Source organism: Pavona decussata, unplaced genomic scaffold (genome assembly GCF_977016875.1).
Source record: "Pavona decussata unplaced genomic scaffold, jaPavDecu1.1 SCAFFOLD_441, whole genome shotgun sequence".
In the NCBI taxonomy this organism is placed as follows: domain Eukaryota; kingdom Metazoa; phylum Cnidaria; class Anthozoa; order Scleractinia; family Agariciidae; genus Pavona; species Pavona decussata.
The window spans coordinates 280,001-305,166 of NW_028145795.1; the positions used below are offsets into that span (position 1 = coordinate 280,001).

Below are 25,166 nucleotides of genomic sequence, written 5' to 3' on the forward strand. Positions count from 1 at the left end.
CACGGCCGTGCGTATGTTGAGAAATGTACCATGATGGCGCCAATAGGAATTAGATTAGGATGCACGCGCGCTATGTTATAATATATATTATAATAATTTCATCGGGCATTGCGGCGTATTTTGCAGGCTAAAATGAAGAATTCAGCGGGCTAAAATATATTTTAGCCCGCTGCTCTGAGCCTAATCTCGTACCCAGATCTCCCACGGTCAGGCGGAGGGGAGATCTGGTAAAGTTCGATTTGAGGCCCGGAATACGGGCCTGCCCATCATCCTTTGTCCACCGTGCTGAATGGCCGCCGGCTCGTAACTGTGATCATTCCTGGTGAGGTTTTCGCTTTCGAGGGCGCTCTTCGGAACGTTCTTCGGTCGAGAGGACAACAAAACTTGAAACTTAAACCAAAACGAAAAAGGCAACAGGAGAGATTGCAATCAACAAGCGCGGTAAATCACTTTTTTACTAAGATTAGTTCCTACCCTTTGTGACCATCTAGACCATCTTTGTATTAAATGAAAACTGTTCCAAGAACAAATCCATCGTAATTGTGCTTTCTCCACTCAAGATCAACGTGCTTATCGACGATCAATTAAAAAGACTTAAGTCAACCGGAGTAAGCTGTACCAGTTTTCGCCTTAGATGGTAACTGTATTGAAGATACTGTAATTTACAGGCAGGGAAATGTCACATAATTTTTGTGCACCCCAAGGTAAAGGTAGCAACAGACAGTGCAGAGAGTTTTTGTTGTCGAAGCTTTATCAAAAAAATTTTGTGGTCGTTGTTGTAGATGAGGCACAATAGAGTTACTGATTGGCATCTTGGTGTTAAATTTCGCATTGGAAAGTCAAATGGTTCATGTCATATTTTCATTTGCAAAGTTTCAGAAATTGTGGTCTACCAGTGATACGTAAAAATTATTTCTTCTCTTTGTAGTCTTTCAGCTGATTTGGTCACACAAATTCTCCTTCTTCCATAAGTTAATGGTTTAAATTTCCAAACCAAATGGATTGTGTAAATGCGGCAGGTTTCTTTTACAGGCCAAAGGACACAACTCAAGGTCACTGTAATAATATAATTTTATATGAACCAGCTAAACAGGGCCTCCTCCTACCTACAACAACTGTCCACTCCTATAACACCAGAAATTCTGCCAAGCTTAATTTCCACCGACCACAAGTTAACTAACATAGGCAAATTTACTTTTAAGTACTCTGCTTCTGTCATATGGGAAACTGTCCCCATGGCATTGAAAAAAACAAAAACTTTTAACAGGTTTAAGAAACTTTATAAGGCCCACCTGATCTCTTGTCAATCAAATAATATATGTTCTGTTTAATGATCAAATATAATAGTATGTAACTATCTAATAATAATAATAGAGTTAATAATAATAATAATAATAATAATAATAATAATGTCTGCTTATATTTTGATCTTTGTTGTCGCTGCTGTTGCTGCTGATGATGTGTTGTCCTTTTCCTTTCTTTTTGTTTGTTGTTGTTGTTGTTTGTTTGTTTGTATGTTGTTTTTTTGCTTTTTTTGTTTTTATTTATTTATTGTTTTGTTCTTCTTTTATTAAGCTTGTCCTGTTTAGATTTCTTGCTCGGTTCAGTATATCTCGAACATACCTTAATTTACACAAATGTAATTCTCTCTTGTACATCCTAGGCTCTACAAACATTTCCTACATTTTCTAATATCTCAATAAAGCTCAGTGTCATTTCTTTGTTTACTTAAAAGTAGGTGGTGGTCAGCTAGAAAGCCTTTGCTACTTTGACCACCACACACATTTTATAATTTGTACTGTATTTATTTTTATCTTGTAATCATTTGTTGTAATACTTTTCTTTCTATGTTAATGTTGTGTAAATAGTGTGAAATAAATGAACCATGAACCATCCTAGCCCTAACACCATGCTACTGTCTTGGTTATATACCAGCAAACCAGAAAGACCTGTCCGTGTAAATGGTAGGCGCCCAATTATGTCCAACATTAAAATACCGAGTACACCCTTGCTGTTTTAAAGGGTTTTTTTTTTTCTCAAAAATGGAAGTTTGAATTTCTTTTGGGAAATGGAGGTACCACATCTGGATTTGGGATCTGAAGAATGTTTGGTTACTTGCAACATGTGAGCAAACAGAGCAAGTCCCTATGAGTTTCCCATTAGAGTTTTATTTGGTAGTGATGAGCTTTCCATTTCAGTGGTTCTTGATTCACCTTTATCACATAACACTTGAAACATTTTCACCTGAAATTTATGTTAAGTTTAGGGGACATGCCCCCTCGACTGCTTCTTTGATGACAAGTTAATAAAGGTTATAATTTTACACATAGGAGTCCACAGACTCGAAAATTAAAACCACATAATACGCAAGTCTAATAATATTTGACTCTTGATATGAAGAACAAAGGTCATTATCTGCATTTGATTTGCAAGGCACAATGAGCTGCTTAAATAATCATTGTTGTACTGAGCATTGCATTATTTGTACATGCATAGAGGATGATACACTAAGAATAATACAAGGTTCTTTATGTCCAAAGCAGCTATCTTGGTGCTTGGACACTCACCTCTGATGGGATCCTTGATTTCAGCAAAAAAAAAAATAATAACAATAATAATAGGAAGGTGTGAAGGTCTTTTGGGCTCATAAAAGTAGCAAATGGCAGATAAATAGAAAACAAATAAAAAAAATATTTCCACTATTTGTTTTCCTGTGCATGTCTGTGTGTTCTAATGAACTGTCACCCATTTCTGCAGCAAAACAACAGCTTTCACAGTAAGCTGATCTTCAGTAACCATGAATTCCTAAGTATTCCTTAACCATGGCCTTCCATAGCCAGGAAACAACATTTAATCAAACTGTCAGACACAAACCCACTGCAGAGAAGTGGTGGGGAAAAGAAACTTTGAAAACAGTGTCTGTCTTGGATGAAAATTCCTTGTTGATGCCAATTCCTTGAGCAAAAAAAATTTTCTTGTATTGATATTTGCACCCATGTAAGGTCCTAACTTTTCTTAATATTAAGACCAGCAACACAAAATTATGTTCAAGGACTTTTCACACAAGTACACAAAAAACATCAGAACAGTGAACCTTGAACCTTTAAGCCCCAGTAGTGATCAGTATCAAAATTTCTCCTAATATTTATCAATACACAATCAAGGAGAGGTCATGAGATCACCAGCGGTGAAATTTCTTGATATTTCAACAGCCTCCCTGTAATGCTACTATGAAAAATGGACATGTAGAGACCAGTAAGGAGAAACTGTATGTTGACACTGAGGCTTAAAGGTTAAAAGCTAATAAATACAGAGCCATATTGTTGGTGATTATCGCAGCTTCTTTTATGCTTCGTCCTTCCACCACCCCATGCGTCAAAAAGGGCTTAGTTACTTGAGAATCCCTTTTTATTCAGCCTTCTCATTATCCATTTTCTGGTAATTATATTGTCTTATTCTAATGGAAAGAATAACAACATCCCAGTGAATGACTACAGTTTTTTCTTAATTAATTGCATCTTTGTTCAGGGGGCACAACTTCAGAGTACAGCAAACGAGGAACACTTTCCTCAGTATTCCCTACAGCGAAGATTGTTGTCATGACAACAACAGCAACAGAGAAACAACCAAACTACAATCATACAAAGTTTGAATATGAAAGATTTATGGAGTACTACAAAGGCCCTCCTATCTTAACACAAAGTAATGTTGACCAGTTTGATTACATATTTTTGCCCATAGCAGATGAACTTATCACCACCAATGTCAAAAATTAAGCCTGTCAGCCTATTATTTACTCATCATTAGTACTGTGTGGATTTGGGGGTGCCTTTTTGGGTGGAAAGCTTGGGGATCACCAGTTCTACCTTACTCCCCAAATTCCTCAAAATGCACTTTTGGCTCAGTCTCATTCTCTACAGACTGACAATGAATATTATTTGCCACAATCTTTGGGAATGGGGTTTGATTCTCATTGTGTTGGAAGGATAATAATTTATTCATTTTGGTCTTCCGCAAACTATGGAAAGTTTTTTCCAAGAAAGTGGAAGAGATGGGAAGCCTGCTACATCAAAACTTTACTTTAACAACAATCATATTGGTGCAAGTATTGAAGAAATGCAACCCACCATGACAGATTAGTGTAAATACCCCAGAAATCTGTGCAGGGGAAAATTTTTGCTTATAACCACTTTGGTTTTGGCTTTTGTGTGAGAAATGCAGCTGTTGTGATATCTGTTATCCGAAATGACTGTCATTGCTCTTAATTATGTGTTGAGCTGTGTCCAGCTGTTTTAGCCCTTGAAGATATTCACATCACTGATAGGAACTTTAGGAACTTGCTTCTCCCTAGAAATCAGGTGGAAGAAATTAAGGCAGAGTTAACAAGAAATAAAGGAGAAACTGAGGCCAGTGATAACTATTTGTATCAGAGAATGTGCTAAGGATTAACAATGGAAGTAGTAAATGAAGTGTGTTTAGTACTTCAAGGACTCCATACTAATGATAAAATAATGGAGAAATTCCCCCATCTTGAAGAAAAGAACAATGGCAAAAAGATTCTAAAAACTATAAGTGATGTCAAATCCAAAGAGGCATGTCCTCCTTTTAAAACTACTTCTTTTCTAAAGCCTATCACAAGCATAGACCTGCAAAACATTAGGTGGTGCAGACATGTAAACCAGTGTCCCCATTTTTATTTTAGAGGAAGGCTAGTTTTATATTTTGGATCCAAATTTTTTTTAACTCAGTAGGTGGGAGAGAGGGGATAAAATTAAACTAACTACACTTACATAAAGAGCCCTAATCGGTTCAGACAAGGTGTTCTCTGTTGTAGTACGGGTTTCATTACTATTATTTTGGCGGTCATAAGTCGGACATTTTTCATTTCTCTTAGCTGAGGGGTGGGATGAGCTCACCAGCAGATGAATAATATTATTGTGTGGACACTCTATCAATTTCTCCAAAGTCCTATGAGAGATGTTGTATGGATCTTGAAGGAATAAGCACACTGGTCTGAAAGGACTAATATTATATTATGAAGTCTCTTACTCAAAGTCCAGTTCAATTTATAGAAGGAAAATAGTCTTTTAGCAGAAGACAAAAACTGAAAATATGCTAGCAAATGCGGCGCGCGTGTTCAGGAACTCAAGGTAAAGTATTTTGGGGAAATTAATTTGCGTTTACTAAATAAATAATCATTTTTAAAAAAATCATTTTTTGTCAAGAAATACCAAAATAAAAAATATATGACCTACCTCCATTTTATCTCCAAAAGTAAGCAAGCTTATATCCATCGTGTTGGAAACTTTTGGCTGATTTGGTAAGGCCGTTTGAACGTTACTGCAAACTCTTTCCGGCTAAAGTCGCTGTTGTCTTCCGAAAAAACAATTTCTCACTGTTCTCTCCCCACACAAAGGGCATGTATGTATTAAAACGTCGCATGACAATCTTAATCGGAGCGAAAACTTTTCCGTGTTTTTGTTTCTTCTTTCTTCCCCGAACTGAGCGAAAACCAAACACAGAAGGAAAGAGCCAATCACAGAGCAGATTAGAATGAGGCATTCTTAATTCTGGTAACCAACCAGAAATGGCGTTGTATCGAACTTTACCAGATCTCACATTTCGACATTCCCGAACCGACGACTGAGATCGGGGTACGAGATTACTCTGAGCCAATAAGAAAGAAGAAAATAACGTAGCCAGCCAATCAGAACTGGAAGCCATTCAACTGTTCGCGCCGTTTTCTTGCTTGTTTGACTTGAAGCGCTGCCATCTGCATAGTCCGGCAGATTGGTGCAAGAATTGTGGGATTTATGGTAAAAGCACCAAATTTTGCACAAAGATAGAGAATTGCCTACTGAACAATATTAGCAATAGACCCACCTGGTATCTATCCTATAATTGTAATTATAACGGGTTTTAAGTGGCCCACTACACTTCTAAACATGGAAACGAGGCTGGGTAAATTATTTATCTATTCCAGCAAAGTGAGACAATGTATCAGAAGAAATTAACAAGTTAAACCAAAAAGTCAATTACAAAATGCATTCTGTGACATTATTGGCCTTCTTGTGTGATCACGTGACCAACCACGTGACCAAATACGCTTTTTAATACCAAGCATTGGACATTGTAATCTTACCCTGACTCTCTCAATTTGCATCTTAGTTATTTGGTCAAGTTCATACATAGAAACTACGAAAATGTATGGACCCATTTGGGATCCATCCCATAATTGTAACTATACGGGTTTGATGTGGCCCACTGGACTTCTAACATGGAAACGAAACTGAGTGGATTATTTATTTCCAGCAAAGTGAGACAATGTTTCATTAGAAATTAACAAATTAGCGAAAAAATGAATTACAAATTTGGATTCTGAGACATTATTGGCCTTCAAGTGTGATCACGTGACCAACAACGTGATTAAATAGGGTTATAATGCCTAGCTTTGGACATAATTATCTTACCCTGGCTCAATTATTTGGCCAAGTTCATACATAGAAACTACGAAACAGTAAAATCTTTAAAAATTAAGCCCTAAAAACGTCAAACGAACTTAAAATAGCTAAACACAAATTCGTAGAAATGTTGTTAATAATACAAGCGATAAGCAGGTTTGATCATTTGCATCCGGCATTCTGTTGTTCATTCTCGGACACACAGCCCAGCGCAATTGCACAGTGCTGTGCACGGTAGTTCGGCTTTAACGCATTTGCATCGTCCTGTACAACCTCTTTCACTCTTGCAACCACATTTCAGTAGCTCCTGGCAGCTCTGTGATGCCTGGGAAAATTGCCATCCACAAGGGCGCCCACATATCATTAGCAACTTACACCCAGCCCCATTCACTTGGACACGGAAACAGAGGCACCAAGGAATTGCCCCATCAGTGGCCAGCCTGATACGTGGAACTCTTTGCATGTTGACGTAAGGCATCTGAGGTGGGGGAGATGGCTTCAATGTCTCTCCCTTTACGTGTACATAGGTCCCTCCACGCATCATTTACTTTCATGCAAGTGTTGGTACGATGATGCACGATGGTTACGTATCGCTCAAGAATAGGCATCACCTCATCCACAACATCCACCGTTGCCACATTGCTAAAAGCTTGGAAAGCTGCCGTCATATCATCGAATGCGCCCCACGCTCCTCATGCTGTCTTTTTTCCATAATGGGCAAAAGACGACGTTTGATCACAGTCTGTGAAGGCGTGAAATGCGAGGAGGGCTTGTGACTTCAGTTTCTTCGCCAATACTAAGGGATATGTCGTGTGCTGGCAAATGTTTCAGGTGTTTGCCAACACAAAACTCAATCCAAAGCTCGTATAAGGAAATGTATTGGAATTTTGCAACTTCGATGACTACAACATCCGTATCGACAGTGTGTACCATTATTTTAGTGTACCCACATCTTGCAGCGTCAACGGAATGTAGTAGGAGCCTTGTGTCGGCTTCTTCGTGCGCGCAGGGTGATAGATCTGCGGCGTCAGTTCTGTCATCGTTAAAGACTACTGTCTCATTTTTAGTAGCCTACTTCTCCATGGTCAGTTCCAATTGTGGTAAGCTTCCCGGCCAGGTAATGGAAAAGTTCCTCTTTGTTGTCGTCAACCCTCAAGAAGGCTGTCCAATCTCCTGGGATCCTGATGTCTGCTCTGACGTGAAGGATAAAATTGGCTATTGAAAATGACACATTGTTTGCCAAATCAGCACAGCGAACGATGGAATGAAATTTGATTAATGAAAATACAACGTTGCAAAGCCAACTACCAGTAAATCACTTGCTTTGATAATTGAGTAGAGGAGGTTTCGCTTCTAACTTTTCCCGCATCAAACAGCTGCCACTGAGTTTTCATATCCAGAAAGGAAACAGAGTACTTCGTTTAAACCTTAGCGAGATGTAAAATTGCTAGAAAGTTGCCTAAGAAGGAAGAGCATGGCAGAGATAGCAGAAGATTTTCCCGCCCTGGCGCGATTTTTATACATTTATAACCTTAGTCTTTGTTTTTACCAAACATGGCAACACCTTTCATAATAATTCACCTTTCATAATAATTCAAACAACTCAAAAAAAGTTCTTACCTTCATATGGTACTCCAACCAAGTAATGAGAGTGATTGGCAATAATATTTTCAAAAACTAACTGAGCGATGTGTTCAACTGCCTCTACACGTGTGTGGGAATAGTAACTTGGCCAATTACGCCACTTTGTTGATTTACTCATGCAAAGAACAAAAGTTTAAAATTTGTGTTAGGTGAACTTAATTCCATTTTCGGCTACACAGTTAGAGATATATGAATCGTATAAATCGTGGCTTTGAATCAATTCGGTGGAAAAGGTGCAATATAGTTTTTTTTTCTTTCATCTCACTCTGCTTTCGGAAAAACCCATTCGGTAGTTGTCCAAATTTGTTTTGCTAGCCTTCTAACTTGAGAAGAAAAGAATTTAAAAAGAAGTTAGAATAAAAAAACATCGTTTTGACTGTAGATGTTCACGTTTAACAACCCGTGAATAGCTAGCCTCCAACGCAGTCTAAAAACGACTGCGTGGGGAGCTAGTCAATAGCTGGTACGACTTCTATTTTTATCAACAGCCTATTTTTCGTTATGTTATTTGCTTGAATCGCAATTTTTAGGGCAGCGTTACAGCCCTATATTGACGACGCTGGAAGAAAATATTGTCATCGTATTGGTCTTGTTTCCTTGTCTATTCTGAAATATATTTTCACCCCAAACCATCCATCAATATCAGCGCAGTATCGCCGTCTCAAAATCGTATTAGTTATGTCACGATACTGTACGTGCAATCACGTGATCTGTCACGTGATCAACTGAAATGACTCCACGATCAAAGAAAAGCAAATATTTAACAATTATTCCATGAGCGCGCGTTGGATATGAGATGGTAAATAGCCAACGAGGCGCGAAGCGCCGAGTTGGCTATAAGTAATCTCATATCCAACAAGCGCGAATGGAATAATTGTTTTATTAAATTCTCCGCGTTTGGACATTGCTGTTGAAGTTTACTGAATTTTTATATTTTAAGAAGACATTTCTTTCAAATTTAAACGACCGGATGTTGAGGCAACCTCCGACCAAAGCGCGCGAAACCTAATGATCACATGACACGCGCAGCGCTTTGCAAACGGAGTTGAAGGAAAAATCGAAAGCGAAGAAAATCGGACACAGTCGGACATCTAAAATTCAAGAAACGTTTAAATGTACGTATTATAACCTTTCTGAGACTAGCATTCAAATGCTTTTGAAGTTCCAGCTCATCGAGAAGCGTAATAGTTGTGCACATTTGAGCAAATGTTCTGCTGTGTGGTGCCGAGCGAAGGAAGAGATCAGGGCAAGGACGGCTTTTTTCATGCTGAACTGAATTCCTCGCGGACGATTTAAAACACTTTAGGCAAGTCCTAGTGTACGAGGTACAACCTCACTGAGACAAGCATTCAGTGCAAGTTTTTAAACTTCAAGCTTATTTGAGAAGCGTAAGAGCTGTGCGCATTAGTGCAAATGTTTTGCTGAGTGGTGCCGAGCGACGGAAACGAACATTATGGCCGCCGCTCGTACGGATGTCATAGATGAACCATCTGAAGTCCTCGTAAATTCGTAAAAACATAAAGGCAGGCATAAAGCTCTTCCTGAGAAATTTCTTCGATTGGCTTTAACCTCTTGCCGCCAGGATTTGCAAGCCATCCTGAAATTTTTGAAGGTAACCGGTTGTTATTGTTGTTGTTATGTGATCTGAAAAAATCGTAAAATCTTGCAATTTTGAAGATTTTAAAGGAAACTTCAGAGATACTTACCATTAAATAGTGTCATACCAAACTTTGTGGCTTTTATTGTTGTTATATTGAGATGGCATTGTTTGGTATTTCTTTCTTTTCCTTTTTTTTCTACATTTTTCCGAAGAAACTTTTGCTTCCCGCCGAAAAAAAATTTAGCTTAGCGACACCTGGGGCTTTCGTTTTCCATATAAGGTCAAACTACGGTATATGAGCTGATAACCGAGATTTAGTGAACCAATCAGAACGCTAGAAATGCAATATCCGAGGCTGAGAATTTAATAATGAATAATTCTCCACTTTTGGAGGACTGTCGCTCTTTTGATGCAGGACTGTGACTGCTACACGAAAAACAAAATCTCAGCCTCGTCTCCATGCTAGAATTTCAGTGAGCCACTTTAAACCCTTTGAAACTGCAATCATGGGGTACTTCCCAGGTGGGTCCATAGCTATTATTATTCCACTATTATGTCATTTCACCAAATAAGGTCAAGAGAACGCGCAAAATATGAGACCGTAATACACTGTAGTGTCCCGGTTTGACCGGTTTACAACAGAGCGAATACGGACGGAAAAGGCAGAAAAAAGGAGCAACAATGTCCGGACTGGACGAAGAATAGTTTTTGAAACAATGCAGACTCGAAAACAAGTTTTTAGCATGCCAATCACTTGTCATTTATCTTTTCATTTTAACTAATCAAATTAAAGACATTTAACTGGCTTTCTGTGTTCAGTTTACGTCATTCGTACGCGCCATATACCGATGGACAGTTGATGTCGGGTGTATTTGAAAACTGTTACCAAAACAGAGAAGCCAAAATAACAAAATCTTTTTGTAGTGGAATAATAAATCTCTTATTCGATGGTTTTACATATAATACTCGCGGACATTTTGCTCATTGCTTGTATTTTTCCTCGCCCCTTCGGGGCTCGGAAAAATACTACGCAACTCGCAAAATATCCGCGCGTATTATATGTAAAACCATCGAATAAGATATATATATATTGTTCAGTAGGTATGTTTCGATCTATGTGCCAAATTTGGTGCTTTTACCATAAAGCTCACAATTCCGTCATATTTGTGCACCTAGCAAAGAAATTGTTTTGAGCTACAAAATCGATGGAAAACCTAACGAAGAAGCAAATTCTCAGTCGTCTGAGCTAGATGAAGAGGACTTTAATACAGAAACTGTGGGCGATGGTGGAAATAATGCCTGTAGTAGCTCCACGGCCAGAGGCGAGTGAGTGTAATTTGTCTTCTTTGAGCGAAACCCGCTTAGTTAAGCAATTGCACAATTAATTTTAACAGTCGTAAGTGACTATTTCTTCGCTGTTTACAAAATTCTGTTATTTTCCTTTTGAAAACTTAGAAGCAAAGATTCTTTTAACAAATTTTGGGGTGTTCCGCCAAAGTTTTAAGTTTTTGTGACAACGAAAGCTTTTGTACAATAAAATAAACGCCGACGCGATTCCGCCAACGTTCACAGAAGATATCGCGATCGCTTACTGTACTGTCTTTGATATCTTTTGTTAATGCCCTCTGAAATTATTATAATAGTAATAGAGTTGATGTTCTTGGGCCAAAAACATATTTACGCCCGCGAACATGAACTCTATTGTTATATTAATATACGATCTGAGTTCTCTATCAAAATACGCGCGCGCCCATTGGTTAAAATCGATCACGTGATTTTCATTTACGTCACGACACCACATTCAGAAAGTGCAGTGTTGGCGATAACTCATGAAAATCGTGCGTTATTGCAAATGGCTTCGAGGTTTGCACAGGTTGGAGAAGAGGAAATCTCTCAAATCATCAGTGACTTGTGTACAGGGTATTTGTGAATTGTAATTTGCTTATTATTGAAATACACCTGTACTTATTTACGGATTTTTTATTTATTAAAATTGTCTTGTCATAATAATTGTTATCGTTTTATGTTTTCCCTTAAACGTGTATCGCGTGCAGTGAACTCAGATCGTATATTAAAAGGGTTAGAGACTGTTGAGAGTGTTTTGTTTACAAATACACGCACGCGCTGACCGTACAATGAACGAGAAATATGCGTTATTGACCAAGCTTGTTCGGTCAAGATGGCTGGATATTGGCCAAGTTCTTTTTTTGCGTTTTTATGGACCGAGACGAAGTCGAGGTCCATAAAAACGCAAAAAAAGAACGAGGCCAATATCCAGCCATCTTGACCGAACAAGCTTGGTCAATAAAGGATTTATTATATGGCTTTACCATGAAGTTAAAACTACAACAACAAAACAAAACACGGCATGAAACTGCTCTACTCGGAAAGAAATTCTTCATAGCCGACCGGTGCAAGATTTATTTTCAGTGCATTTTTGGATTAGCATGTAATCGTGGAAAACAACGAATCCTAAATTTTCTTAGGGCTCTAACTTTATTATGTTTTAAAGGGAGTATACAATTATTGAGAACGAAAAATTTAGATTCTCGCAAGAACGGGAAGATTTGAATAGTCGCCATTTTCAGCCGATCGCGCGGTGGCGTAACTTTTTACACAGTTTTCGGCCTCTAATCATTAATTCTTGAATGAAACAATAGATTTTGAGATTATATGCAAACATAAGGGACCGTTCATTTTTTGTGAGCATGGGGGGGGGGGGGGGGGGGGCTGGTGGGATTTGGTTAATTGCCACTACGAAACTGTATGACCCCCCCCCCCCTAGCATGCAATTTTTTTCCACATGGCCCCCCCCAAGCAGAAACTATTTTTTTCTGATGACACCCCCCCCCCACTCCCGCCCAACCAGAAACAAATCATACTCCTAACTTTAGCAAAACGCTTATGTACTGTTTATATCAAAGATAAACGTAAATGTTACTGTGATTTCTTTACAGTACTATTAAAAAGTTACCGTTTTCTGCTTAGGTAAAGATTTCTCTTGTTTAAAAAAAAAACGTTTTATAGATAGCAACACGTTTACGGCAACGGCAAACCCTAAATTTCCATTTAGATTCTTAGAGGAACTATAAAAATTAATCAAGCAAATGTTTAACGTGAAATTACTCCCCTTCGAGTGGAAACAATTAATACACGTACAGATCTGACTAACAAAATACGGATCGAAGCATAATCAATCGTAATCAACGATTACGAGTCATATTAAACAGAAAAAAAAAAAAACAGCGGACACACAGATATCAGGCGCGTAGGTAAGGGTTAGATAGGGGTGTTTGTTGAGCGCTGGAGGCGCTCTTACTAGGGGGGTCCGGGGGCATGCTCCCCCGGAAATTTTTGAAAATCTAGGTTCCCAGAAACCTCATTTCCTGCATTTTGAGACCCATTTTAGGCAAATCACAAATTTGTTTTACAGCAGCTTTTTAAGCTATATACATCATTTCTGCGGCATAATTGTCTCAACTTAAACAAGAAAGTTCAATATACATTCCGCGCCCTGTCAAGTTCTGATAGCTATTCGATCTGCTGATAGTCATACACCAAGCTGGTAAACTGCATCATTCTCGGGGGTAGGCCTTTGAAACAAATTGACTATCTCGTAAAGATTGACAGGCATATCATATTTGATATGCATTAGAACCAGGGCGGACATTCTACTCTCTCGCATGGTACACCTCATGTAGTTGTTCAACCTCCTCATTGTGCTTTTTCTTCCGCCATTGTTGATCTTCAAAGGGGGTTCGTTCGAACCCGTCGAACCCCCCCGCCTACACGCCTGGATATTAAAGTACTGCTATTAAAAATGACAGTTACAAGCTTTTCTGAAGATGGCCTTCGGCTCAGATTTACCGTCAACTGAAGTCACCAACAACAGTTCTATTATTAAAAACTAATCTGGATGTTCACACTAGGCATACTACTGAGTTTACTGATACTCCTGGGTTCAAATAATTTACTAATCAACAGTCTTTATAAAAGTGATTACTATTAAACAGAACATTAAACAATCTATTGATATAGTTCTGAGTACAACCACTTAATAGAACACTACTCCCCCACGGATGATTCAATAGTGAGACTGTTACGTTTTTATATTAATTTGAACTTGTACAAACATAGGTGTCTACTTCAGTTTATATTCATTATTGCTTTTCCAACAGATATGCTTCATTTCCTCAGTTGTTGTTAATATGAAATGCAGATTTCGATCTCAGTATGTAACAAATTAAAAGTGGTTAGGAAAATCGTATTAAATAAAATTGAAATAATATTCAATTTCTTCATCTGTTTCTGTGTTGAGCCACTTTCAATTTCCTCTACTAGCCAATTATTGCTGGTGACCCCCCCCCCCCCTCTTTCACTCAATTTTTTTTGGTAGCCCCCCCCCCTTTAGTGCCATTTTTTTCTCGTGGCCCCCCCCCCCCCTAAATCCCACCAGCCCCCCCCATGCTCATAAAAAATGAACGGTCCCTAAGCCGAAAAAAAGAGCAGGTAAATCAGAAAACTGGGCGAAACTTTGACAAGATTTTGTTGCAAGACGCGGCTAAATTAAAAACGTGAGCTTCTTCGGCGAACTTAAAAAAATACTTTTCTGAACTGCTTTAAACACTAACCGCAACTTCCACTACGCTATGATTTAAATACAGTCATTGCAAACCTAGAGAACTTATCAATTTGGCACTCGACTTGAGACCATAAGTTTTTCAAAATCAATTCTATCTAAAATACTACACGCAGAGCAACTCACCGATTCAACTCACATTCATTGTAGCTGAAACAAAGTTTTCACTACACCAGGACGATTCCATTCTCTTTCCTTTCCTTTAGGTAAATGTTGAGAGTTTACCGAACTTTTTAGTGAGCGTTTTCCCCCAAAACAACGGGAAAATCGAAGAAAACCCGCATTGTTGTTGGGATTAACCTTTCGATGCCAAGCAGACGGGCAACGGGTAATCCCGAGCGGGCAGGATAGCTCCATCTTGCCCGCTCGGGTAGCCAATCACAGCGCAGGATTTGACTCATCTTGCCTGCTCGCGGAGCCAGCCATATAATAAATTTTCAATACTGCACGAGGCCTTCTTAGGCCGAGTGCAGTATTGAAAATTTCGAGGTCACGCACGCGCTGACCGTACAATGAACGAGAAATTTTCAATACTACACGAGGCCTTCTTAGGCCGAGTGCAGTATTGAAAATTTCGAGTTCATTGTACAGTCAGCAAGTGCGTGTATTTGTAAACAAAACACTCACAACAGTCTCTAACCCATAATTTTTCCATGGGAGGGTATTTTATCAATGACATAGATGTGTATTTCTCTTGTTCTACGTTTTAGGCTTTTCCAGTGTTCCTTACTTATGAATTGTGTCCCAAGCCGTGTTTTAGAATATTCCACTGAATCCTGTTCGGTATGTCCCAACCATTTCATTTTCAAGATTCCTCCGTTCCTCAGTTCCACCGTTCCATCGTTCCACCGTCTGAAGAACGGCTCACCCTTTGCACGCAATGTTTTCCTGAGCGAAGAGCACGTATTAGAATCCACGTATTACCGTAATTATACTATTCTGAATCAGCAAAGCACCTTGTTAGTGCTACATAGGTTTTTCATATGGCAAAGCCGGTGTGTTTAAGCGATTTTGAGCGACTAGCTAGAAAGGTCTTGCCAAAATACGCGTACGACTTTTATGCATCAGGAGCGAATGACGGATTTACCTTGAAAGACAACTGCCTGGCGTATGGCAGGTATGCACTGGCTTTATATTTTGCTTTTGTTTTTTTCTTAGTCAATAGCAAATTATCATACTGTGTGTTTCTTTTGTTTTCTGTCTGAATTCGTTTTGCTTGTAAGCTTTCCACACGATCATCATCGATATGATATACAGTAAATAGCTGGCCGTTATGGGTCCTTAAACTATATGGCTTTTCTGCTCACCTTTGTTGTTGCAAAAATGTCAAAGGTGGCCAAAATTAAAAGGTCATTTTTAATTTTAGTCAAAGGAAATGCATTTTTCATTGTTATCAAAGGTTGGACAAAGGTGCTGTCAAATATGTCTTCCAGTGGATCTGAGATCTATAAAGCTTCTAAGGCCCGGTTCAGACGCCGAACCTTTCATGAGCCGAACTTAATTCAAATTAAGGTCGGCCCAAATCACGAAAATCCCGCCTCTTGATTTTAATTGGCCGAACTTAATTTACTTGAAGCAAAACCAATCGAAATGTTGACGTTTTTTTTATTTTTTAATTTTTTTTATTTGAAATACGTTATAATAATTTATGCATTAGGTTCGGCTCATGAAAAGTTCGGCGTCTGAATCAAAGCCATTCCATAGCCAAAATTCCCGGCTGAGCCAGGCGGGAAGAACGGCTGAGCCGTTCCAAATTGAAACAGCCGTTCTCAACTGATTCAGACGCCGAACTTTTCATGAACTTAATTCGAGGTATTAGGTTTGGCTCATGAAAAGTTCCGCGTCTGAACCGGGCCTCGGGGGCAAATTAATAAGTTTTTTAAATAGTCATCAAAAACGAGTCGAAAGGTCAGCTTAAGCATCTTCAAAGAACGAACGAACAACAGCAAGAAAATTTGGAAAAAAAAATTGCAATCCATTTCCTAAAACATTCTGCAACTTAAATTTTCAGGTAAAGCATTATATTGGAACTCTATCAGTCTGTATTTTATCACCGTACACAAGTATGCCTTTAAAAGCTGGACACGAAATGATGAGAATGATCTGGTAACCTGTAAACAGGCTCCCAAGTCGGTGTGCGACAAATTAATCCAGACCTGCAGACTTGCAGACTGCGGACTTGCAGACCTGCAGACTGCAGACTTGCAGACCTGCAGACTTGTAGAATTCTGGATTTTCGCGACTTTGGAATTTAACAAGAATTACGTACTACATGTTAAGTGTTGTTGATTCCATGGAGTGTTGCTGGTTCTCTGGCTCGTGGCATAATGGGGTGATGTAATCCCCTGTGGATTTTACGAGCTAAAATCTCACACAGGAATTTCGAAATTCAAACTAACTTTTGCATGGCAACCACTTGAGCAACACGCCTACATAATTTTTTTGCTATAATTTCTAACTTTGAACCCAGATATCTCAAGAACCAATCAAAATATCGGCAAAGCCTGATTAACATCTTGTGAATAATGCTGTGCAGCTATTTCATTCTTGCAGGCATTCATACCCGATAAATTCAAACCAACAGGCCTTGGTCGTTGGCGAATTTACCCATTGGGTGTACATACTTTATATGATTGTTTCATATATGGACATGGATTTTTCATGTGATTGTCACAGTCGGTTTACTTGAAATTGCTCATTTAACACAGACCGACAACGTTTTCTCAAAACTCGACAATGGACAACTGTGACGGAGAGTATTACCTGAGGACAGGGCGTGATGTGGAATGGCGGAGGTTGCACAATGTTATTTTTAAAATGAACTGGGAAAGACAATCAAGGTCTGCAGGTCTGCAGTCTGCATTTGTCGCACACCGCTCCTAAGTGGGTTGTAGCTTGAAGAGAAAAATTTGCGAGTGGAGGGAGCCCAACCCAGTCTATTTGAGAAAGAAAGGGAGCTTGGCAAGCAGTTCTCTTTGCCCTATACCCGCATGGGAGCCTATTTCACAGTGGGGTGTTCACATGCTTAAACAATCTGGGAACAAAGGAGACAACATTTCAAGGCATTTTACAGTGTTCAAATTGGGTGCCTTAGAGTTTTTGCTGCCAATTAATTGTTTTGGTTACCATAAGTGAGAGGCACCCTGGCCAGCCTAATGTTTTCCATGAGCTTTAGATACCTCAGTGTAGGCTTGAAAATTAAGCCAGTTCAAGGCTCAGCCTCCTCTTTACTGATCAAGGCATTAAATTTGACTGTATAAAATTATATGAACAGAAATCACAGCTTTACCTCAGTGTAAGAACCTGTATAATGATAATGATGGTAATTTTGTATTTTTATCTTTTTCTTTTTGGCACGGCCCCATAAGCTCTCTAGCTTTACGTAATTTCTACTGTGGAAAAATAAAGTTTATTTATTGATTGATTGATTGATTGAAAACTTACAGCTGATGTAAAACAAAGGAAACAAAAACAAGAAAATAATACAGGGAAGGAAAACAATAACCTACAACACAAAGAAAAACCTGTCAGGTTCTTACACCAAGGTAAACCCAAAGTTACACTAAACAGGCCACAATATAACTGCTCCTCTGTTCTTCTGACAGTTGTTATAGGATGAGTTTTTTCTTAACGGTCGATCATTGTAATGTTATGTTCTAATAAATATAATATTACACATGTAGACAAAAGAAACTTTGGGTTATATTTAGTGACATGATATCCTTTACAATTATATTATTATTGACTAATAATTGTCCAAAATAGCTTTTAGAGGCTCACAGTGGTTAAAACACAGGAAAAAACAGAATTGTAAGGTTTTTGAAACTTTCAAGATTTTCAATACAACTCTTATAGGGGGAAGTTGCAATTAATTACTAGTTTTTTTTATCCAATTGCCAGCTCTATAGACCTTATTCCAAAATGGCTACCATTTTAATGTTCTTTGTTGGTATTCAAATTAGCCCCTCTTACTAATTGTTCTCAAAGTCAAAAATAAAAAGAATATTTTACCTTGAACGAGGCAAGAAGGGCTTATTTAAATGTAACCAAAAGAATATTAAAATGGAAGCCATCTTGGAATAAGGTTTATACAAACTCTCAATCTCACATTATACCTGCTACCTGTGGTTTGACATTAATACCTATCTGCCGTTTGCATCGACATAGCCAAGTTTGAACCATTAATTTCATAGAGACCCATGCAGCAAGTATATATGAAACTGTAAGTATACTTCTAAGCTTGTTTGGGATCAAATTAAACTGGTTTTAAAATTTTATTTCCCTTCCACTAAATTTTAATATATTTAAAAAATTATTTTTCCTTTTTACTTAAATATGTAGGGCTACATTTTTATATATTAAAACATATATATCACTGCTTTTTCTTCAGGTTGCGTATAAAACCTAGAATGTTGCGTGGAATTTCTGATGTAGACATGTCATTGTCCTTATTTGGAGAGAGAATCAGTATGCCTATCTGTATGGCTCCTGTTGGTGTCCAAGCAATGGCAAACACTAATGCAGAAATGGCAAGTGCGCAAGGTATTCAACCTGTTCCTTAACAGTATAATAGAGGGAGGGCCGGCTTGTCTAACTTGGGGTGGGAGGGGGAGGTGAGGGCCTAAAAGCAATTTCCTCCCATTGATCCTGACTCATCCCCGGTTGTCTCTCTTGTCTTTGAGAATAGGCATGAGTGAGGGGAAATGCGTGTTTGAGGGGGAGAGAAACGTGCACAAAGACAAGAAAGATGACTGGGGACGAGTCAGCATTGATCATTAAAGTAGTCTACAACTGAGTGAGAATGCTTTGTTAAAAGTTTGCTAAAGAAGACATTTTTTTGCTAAATGACATGATTTTCACTTGTCATTATTGGTCAAGTCTTTGGTTTAAATGCTACTGTTTAAATACCACTGTGTTGAGTACTTTTGTTAGACCACAGGATACCCAACATGACAAAAACGGGACATTACATTTTACCACTTAATTTCTTGCATTGCACTATTCCTGAAACAGACAGGTGGGATGCCCAAACCCCAAATTTTTCTACTGGGTGGGGACTGGGGAGAGCACCCAGCTTCTGATTTAGGCTTCCCCATCACTAAACAAATTTTGTATTAATATTATTCCCTGTTAATATCTGTAACAAAATAATAATAAGTAATAATTATTTTTCTAATAGGATTTTTTCTGGAACAGCACACCAATCACAATATTAGAAAAGAAATTAAACATTTCAAAACAATGACTCAATTGAAGGGGTGCGTGAAATAAAGCTCTAAGTGACTTTTGATGAAAGGTTCAATTCTCCTTTTGTTTCACAAGCAAATACAAGTAAATTTGAAAGAAGAATCTAGCAATTTATCAGAAGGGCTTTTCTCCAGGCACTCCTTCAATTTTTGAGTTAAGAAGACATGCCTCGGATCAGTATCCATCATCAGTTCAGAATTTGGTTCATAAATAACACTGGGGATCAGAGAGAGTTGGGACTGAGTCATTGAACTGTTGGGAAGTATTTAACCATCATGTGTCCATCTTATTGCATTTGACTTCTTCTGCTGCTTGTGTACAGTAAAAAGTATTGAAATTGCTTTGGTTTTGTGTTTTATTACAAATGTAGCCGCCCAAGAAGCAAGAACGTGTATGATTTTGAGCTGTATGTCATCAGCCACTGTTGAAGATGTTGCACATGCAGCACCAGACGTTTTACGTTGGCTCCAAATTTACATCTTCAAAGATCAAAGACTTACACACAGCCTTATTAAACAAGCTGAAGACAATGGTTATAAAGCAATTGTTTTAACAGTTGATGCAATAATTCATGGAAGAAGAATGAATGATCTAAGGAACCAACCTATGCTAGTGCCCCACTTAAGCTTTGGTAATGTCAAAGGTCCCACAAATAAAGACAGCTCTGAAGACTATGCCTTGTACGTTAAGTCCCTTATTGAACAAGCAATTGATTGGAGCTCTGTTTCCTGGCTGAAGAGTGTCACTGATCTGCCTGTATTGGTTAAGGGAATACTGACTGCCGAGGATGCCATATTAGCTGTGCAACATGGCGTTGATGGAATAATTGTATCAAATCATGGAGGCAGACAGCTGGATGGAGTTGCTGCCACCGTAAGACATTTTAAAATTATTTCCTCAAATTTAATGGTTTCCAATTAATTGAACTATTCATTTGATAATAAATAATTGAAATAACTGTCATCTTACAGTACCTATAATTTTAAAAGTTGCCCAGTGCATGCAAACTACACCTTCAGTTGCTTGATGATGGTGATAATATATATGTAATCAATAGAACCACTCCTCAGTCCAATACTTTATCCTAGTTTTAAGTGATTAACTTGAGGACTCTTGTTAAGAAGAATTTATTGAGACAAAAATAGCTCAGCAAGAAGTATATCAAGAACTGTTTTAAAACTCCCCCTCCAACAAAACTACACCATTTCATTTAATTGTTTGTTTACAGTTGGATGCCCTTCCAGAGGTCATTACAGCAGTTGATGGAAAGGTTCCCGTTTTTATTGATGGTGGAGTAAGACATGGCACGGACGTACTGAAGGCTTTGGCTCTGGGAGCACGAGCTGCATTCATTGGAAGACCAGTTTTATGGGGTCTAGCTTATCAAGTAGGTTTATATACATGTATGTAACAGCTATTTTTCGATAGATGGAACCAGTTAAAAGATCAGCGTCGGGCTATGAAATTATGGTTTTATTAGCGGAATAGCGATAGGGAGTGCTGGCCGAAAGATTTGCATTGAAGATGAAAATTATCAGTATTGCGAGGAATATTAGCATTTAAGCTCAAGTAAACGTAGGCATACCTTGGTCGTTGTGGTATCTTATTCTTTAACGGTGAATTTTAGCGATTTGAAGGATTTTGCGCAACCTTCTACTATGCGTAATAAGATGGCCATATTCCCATACATTCCGTAGTTAACATTTTGAACCTGACAGTTAGTGAGCGATCCCTACGGATAGCCTACAAATTGGACAGTCTCCAAATTGGAAGGACAAAAACAACCCTAGGGGCCCCACTCACATATTTTAATGACGGGGGGGGGGGGGGTCCGAGGGATTTTTTGGGTCTGACATTTTGACCAAAAGGGATTTTTTTGGGTCTATGAAAGACGCCGGGATTTTTTTGGGTCGCGAAAACAACACAGGGATTTTTTGGGGTATTGTATTTTTCATCAGCTCAAATCAACAATAACATAAGCGCAATTTACTGCTTGTGTGGCATTACGGGATATTTCTGAGATTGTAATCTATTTGAAAAGTAATTACCGGCACTCCACCAAAGTTGAAGTTAGCATGTTTTAGCTTTCCAGAAGATAAATAATAAAATTTGCTGATGCAAAACACTGAGGGATTTTTTTGGGTATGCTAAAAAAAGTAGGGTTTTTTTGGGTAGACAAATTCTGAAGTTGGGATTTTTTGGGGTATAAAATATGAACCTCTGTCGGACCCCCCCCCCCCCTTCCTCTCTCCCCCCCCCCCCCCTCATTAAAATATATGAGTGGGGTCCCTGGGAAAACAACACAAGACGTCAACAACAAATTGAGAAGACAAAAAATGCCAAATACAGATTCAGTAAAGAGATTACCGGTACTTTGACTTTTTCTTGCATATCAAATAGTCGTATTTAATGCGCCAACCATTTATTCGAACCTTCAACATCCCCTGCTTGCATTTGACTGTATGCCGTACCCGAGGAGTGAGAATTTGATCGGGGTGAAATTTGAACTGTTTCGCGCGTGAGTTTTTCCTGGTTTTCAAGCCGGACAGAATTTCGCCTTTTTGAACGAAGACAACGAATGTGTCACTCAAAGCGGGCTTCAAAACAGTTTTTGCAGACATCATAAATATAGCTTTGTCTGCAAAGCATGAAAAGTAATAGTTGAAGACCAAAATTTGTCCTCGAGGAGCTAGGGGCCCTCGGAGCACTCAAGGGTAGCAGGGAGGGGAGGGGGGGGGTGTTGTTAAGTTTCAAATTGATTGGCACATAACGGGGTTAATTTTTAAACGAAAATTACACTGCTTCAGTAATAACTAATAAATGGTGGTCGTAACTTGGTCGCTCTAGTGAGGTGGATGTTGGATTACTGAACGGGTTTTCTGATAACAAAATGAATGAGCTTTTGTTTGGTGTAGGAAAAGTGGTGGTAATAATGAGGTGCGAGATTCCAATGTATAATGTAAACAGTTTTTACTTCTTGTCTTTAGCTTATGCAGCAGTTTCTGAAGTTCACCTGGGAAAGACCTACCTGTTTTTTAAACGTTGGTTAAAACTACTCGTAATCCAGCTAGCCAAGAAATCGTCACGTGACGATCTCTGGAGTTATACAAGTTTGTGCTTCTCTTGTTTGAAACCTTCCCACTGCTAATGTTTGAAAGTTACCAATGTCGAAATGTATTACCAAGAAATCTTTTGACAGAAATCCACATCCGGCGCTAAACTATAAAAAAGAAGTATCATAATTAATTAAAGACTGATACCGATTTTGGATTAGCTTGAATGATAGTGCTATTTATATTGGCTGTTGTTTGTTTTAGGGGAAGCAGGGCGTTTCAGATGTTCTGGAGATATTAAGAGAAGAATTCAAAGTCGCCATGATACTAGCAGGTGAGTTGTGTAATTTTCAAAAGCTTCCTATTTCGATCATTTTATTGCTGTAAACGATGATAATGTCCCTTTTTGGCAGTGTTTTCAAAAATCCTTCTGGTTTTCAGCGTTGCAGTATTTGTTAACACATATGTAAATACGCAGAAAAATAAAACACACCGTTTTTAAATTAATCGATCGAAGCTGAACGTTTTTATGGGGTTGGGCGAAGACGAATTACTCCGCCGTCAGCACCGAATCTCTGGCCTTGTGGCCCCAGTTGTTCAAAGGCTGGATAACTTTATCCAGTGGATAAGTCACTATCCGACAGTTTCAATCTGTGCAAAGATTTCAGTATTTCCTCTTGTACAACCGAATATGTGCACTCTAACCACTGCTTAGTTTGGGAGTGTACGAAAACCTTGGAAAACATTTAACGTGAAGTATATTTTAGGCGCTGAAGAGTGCCTTATCCAGCGGATAAAGTTATCCCGCCTTTGAACAACTGGGGCCTGGTATAGTCCTCACCTAGGGTAACTGTTTTACTTTATTCTTTTATTTTGTGTAGCGATAAGGGCAAGAATATGGTAACTTGTAAGCCTGGTTTAATATGAAATAAGAAAAATGTCATGTCACGAGCATGCGACAAAGACCCCCAACAGGAATCGTGCCTCGCTTGTATACTGTAGCTGCCGCAAGGCTCGTGCGCGTGCGTGCATGGGAAGTATAGACACAGAAATAAAGTTTACTCACTCAGTCATTCATTCATGGGATCGATGACTCCCTCCGGGAACTCAACGATTTTTTTTCTTTTTCCTATTCTCGTGACGCGTTGAATACTACCGGCGAAATGGTTCTCAGTTGAAAATAACCTGCGATCAGGCTGTATTTTCGTTCTGTTGGTAAACTGGCATCCCCGCGGGATGCGCGAGCCACCATATAAGAGAAAATAAGAGCGCTGCTAAAATTGGGCACACTGATCGCAGGCTCAACTGGGAAACAAAATAGTGCTTTGGAATAGTAGAGCCTTGCCAGAGAAAGTCAAAACCAGAAACATTGACAAAATAATAGCGCATGGTCTTTTATTGTTTTTCAGGATGCGGTAAGCTGTCGGAAATCAGGCCATGTATGGTTGTCAAAGATACCGCTTTTTCCCGCTTGTAGGTTTTTACTTTTCAATTCAAGATACTATGACCTGTTAAGTTAATTTTATGGGCTGTGTACCCAGTTGTAGATTATCGTGGGATTAATTGGGAAAAGTATAAATTTATGCTGGTACAGATCATCGCACATTACGTTAAGGTTACACTCTACTGACCGTATTCCGGAATAACAATAAGCGGAATTAGCTGCTAGATTTCTCTTTTAAATTGGGAAGACATTTCTGCGAACGTTCGCCGGCGCATTTTGTACTCTGCCCGGCACTGCCCGGGTGATATCACACGCGTGGGGTACTGGTCATACCGCGGAGCTTTGTAGTGTGGTATGGCTTTCGGATGGTTTATTTTTGCAAAACACTTCTTATGTGGAATTTTTTGTCATCATTGTATGTGTTCCTATTCCGGAATAAGGTCAGTCCAACCCACCCTAACTCTGTGGCCCTCGTGTGCTTAGCAAGCTAGCTAATAGGGAGGAAAACCTTTCACCGTGGTTAGGTATTCTTTTCCACACTTTATACAACAAACCCATAGAGTTGTAAAATACCCAGCGCTCACTCTTCTTCAATGTATTCTTCAGCACAAGCGTTTAAGCTCTTCCAGTAAAATTCCAGCAAGTTTTTCAGTCCAGTAAAATACTTCTCATCAAAAAATACTGAAAGGCCGTATGGAATAAAATGACTATGACGACTTGTTTCTTCGACCTTATAAGTAACAATTATTTACGTGAATTGAGTGTTACTATGCTGCATATAGTCTTATATTTTAATTGCTTTCCTTTTCCAGTGCCCTTTTAATTACTTTTAATTATTTAAAAAAGCGATTAACACTGCAATTCGCTTGTTGCCATGATCAATGTCTACCATTTTCCGCTTCTTTTGCTTCCCGCCACCTCAATGTTCAAGATGGCGGCCTCACGATCGAACTAGATAGTAGCTGAACATGGGAATTTTGGCATATATTGTATTTTATTAATATTATTTATAAAGCAACTGTAAATAGGGTTTAACAACGACAATCACAAATAAATGATTCAGCTTCATAACACTTTC

General features: G+C 38.7%; 1 protein-coding gene across 4 annotated transcripts; it reads left to right on the forward strand.

The window, feature by feature from the left end:
- The first annotated feature begins 14,283 nt into the window (after positions 1-14,283).
- On the forward strand, positions 14,284-25,166 carry LOC146450565 (2-Hydroxyacid oxidase 1-like). Of its 4 annotated transcripts, XR_014860274.1 has the most exons (7): positions 14,284-15,461; positions 18,735-18,886; positions 19,962-20,464; positions 20,820-20,978; positions 22,909-22,978; positions 24,054-24,503; positions 24,534-25,165. XR_014860274.1 is itself a non-coding variant. In XM_085100239.1 (6 exons), the coding sequence occupies exons 1-6, from the start codon at positions 15,328-15,330 to the stop codon at positions 24,119-24,121; spliced, it is 1,086 nt and encodes a 361-aa protein (XP_084956365.1). In that variant the 5' UTR covers positions 14,284-15,327; the 3' UTR covers positions 24,122-25,165. The 4 variants fall into 4 exon arrangements, 3 of the variants coding, with proteins under 3 accessions (XP_084956365.1, XP_084956367.1, XP_084956366.1); XM_085100239.1 differs by having other exon boundaries at positions 24,054-25,165; XM_085100241.1 differs by lacking the exon at positions 14,284-15,461 and adding an exon at positions 17,786-17,889 and having other exon boundaries at positions 24,054-25,165.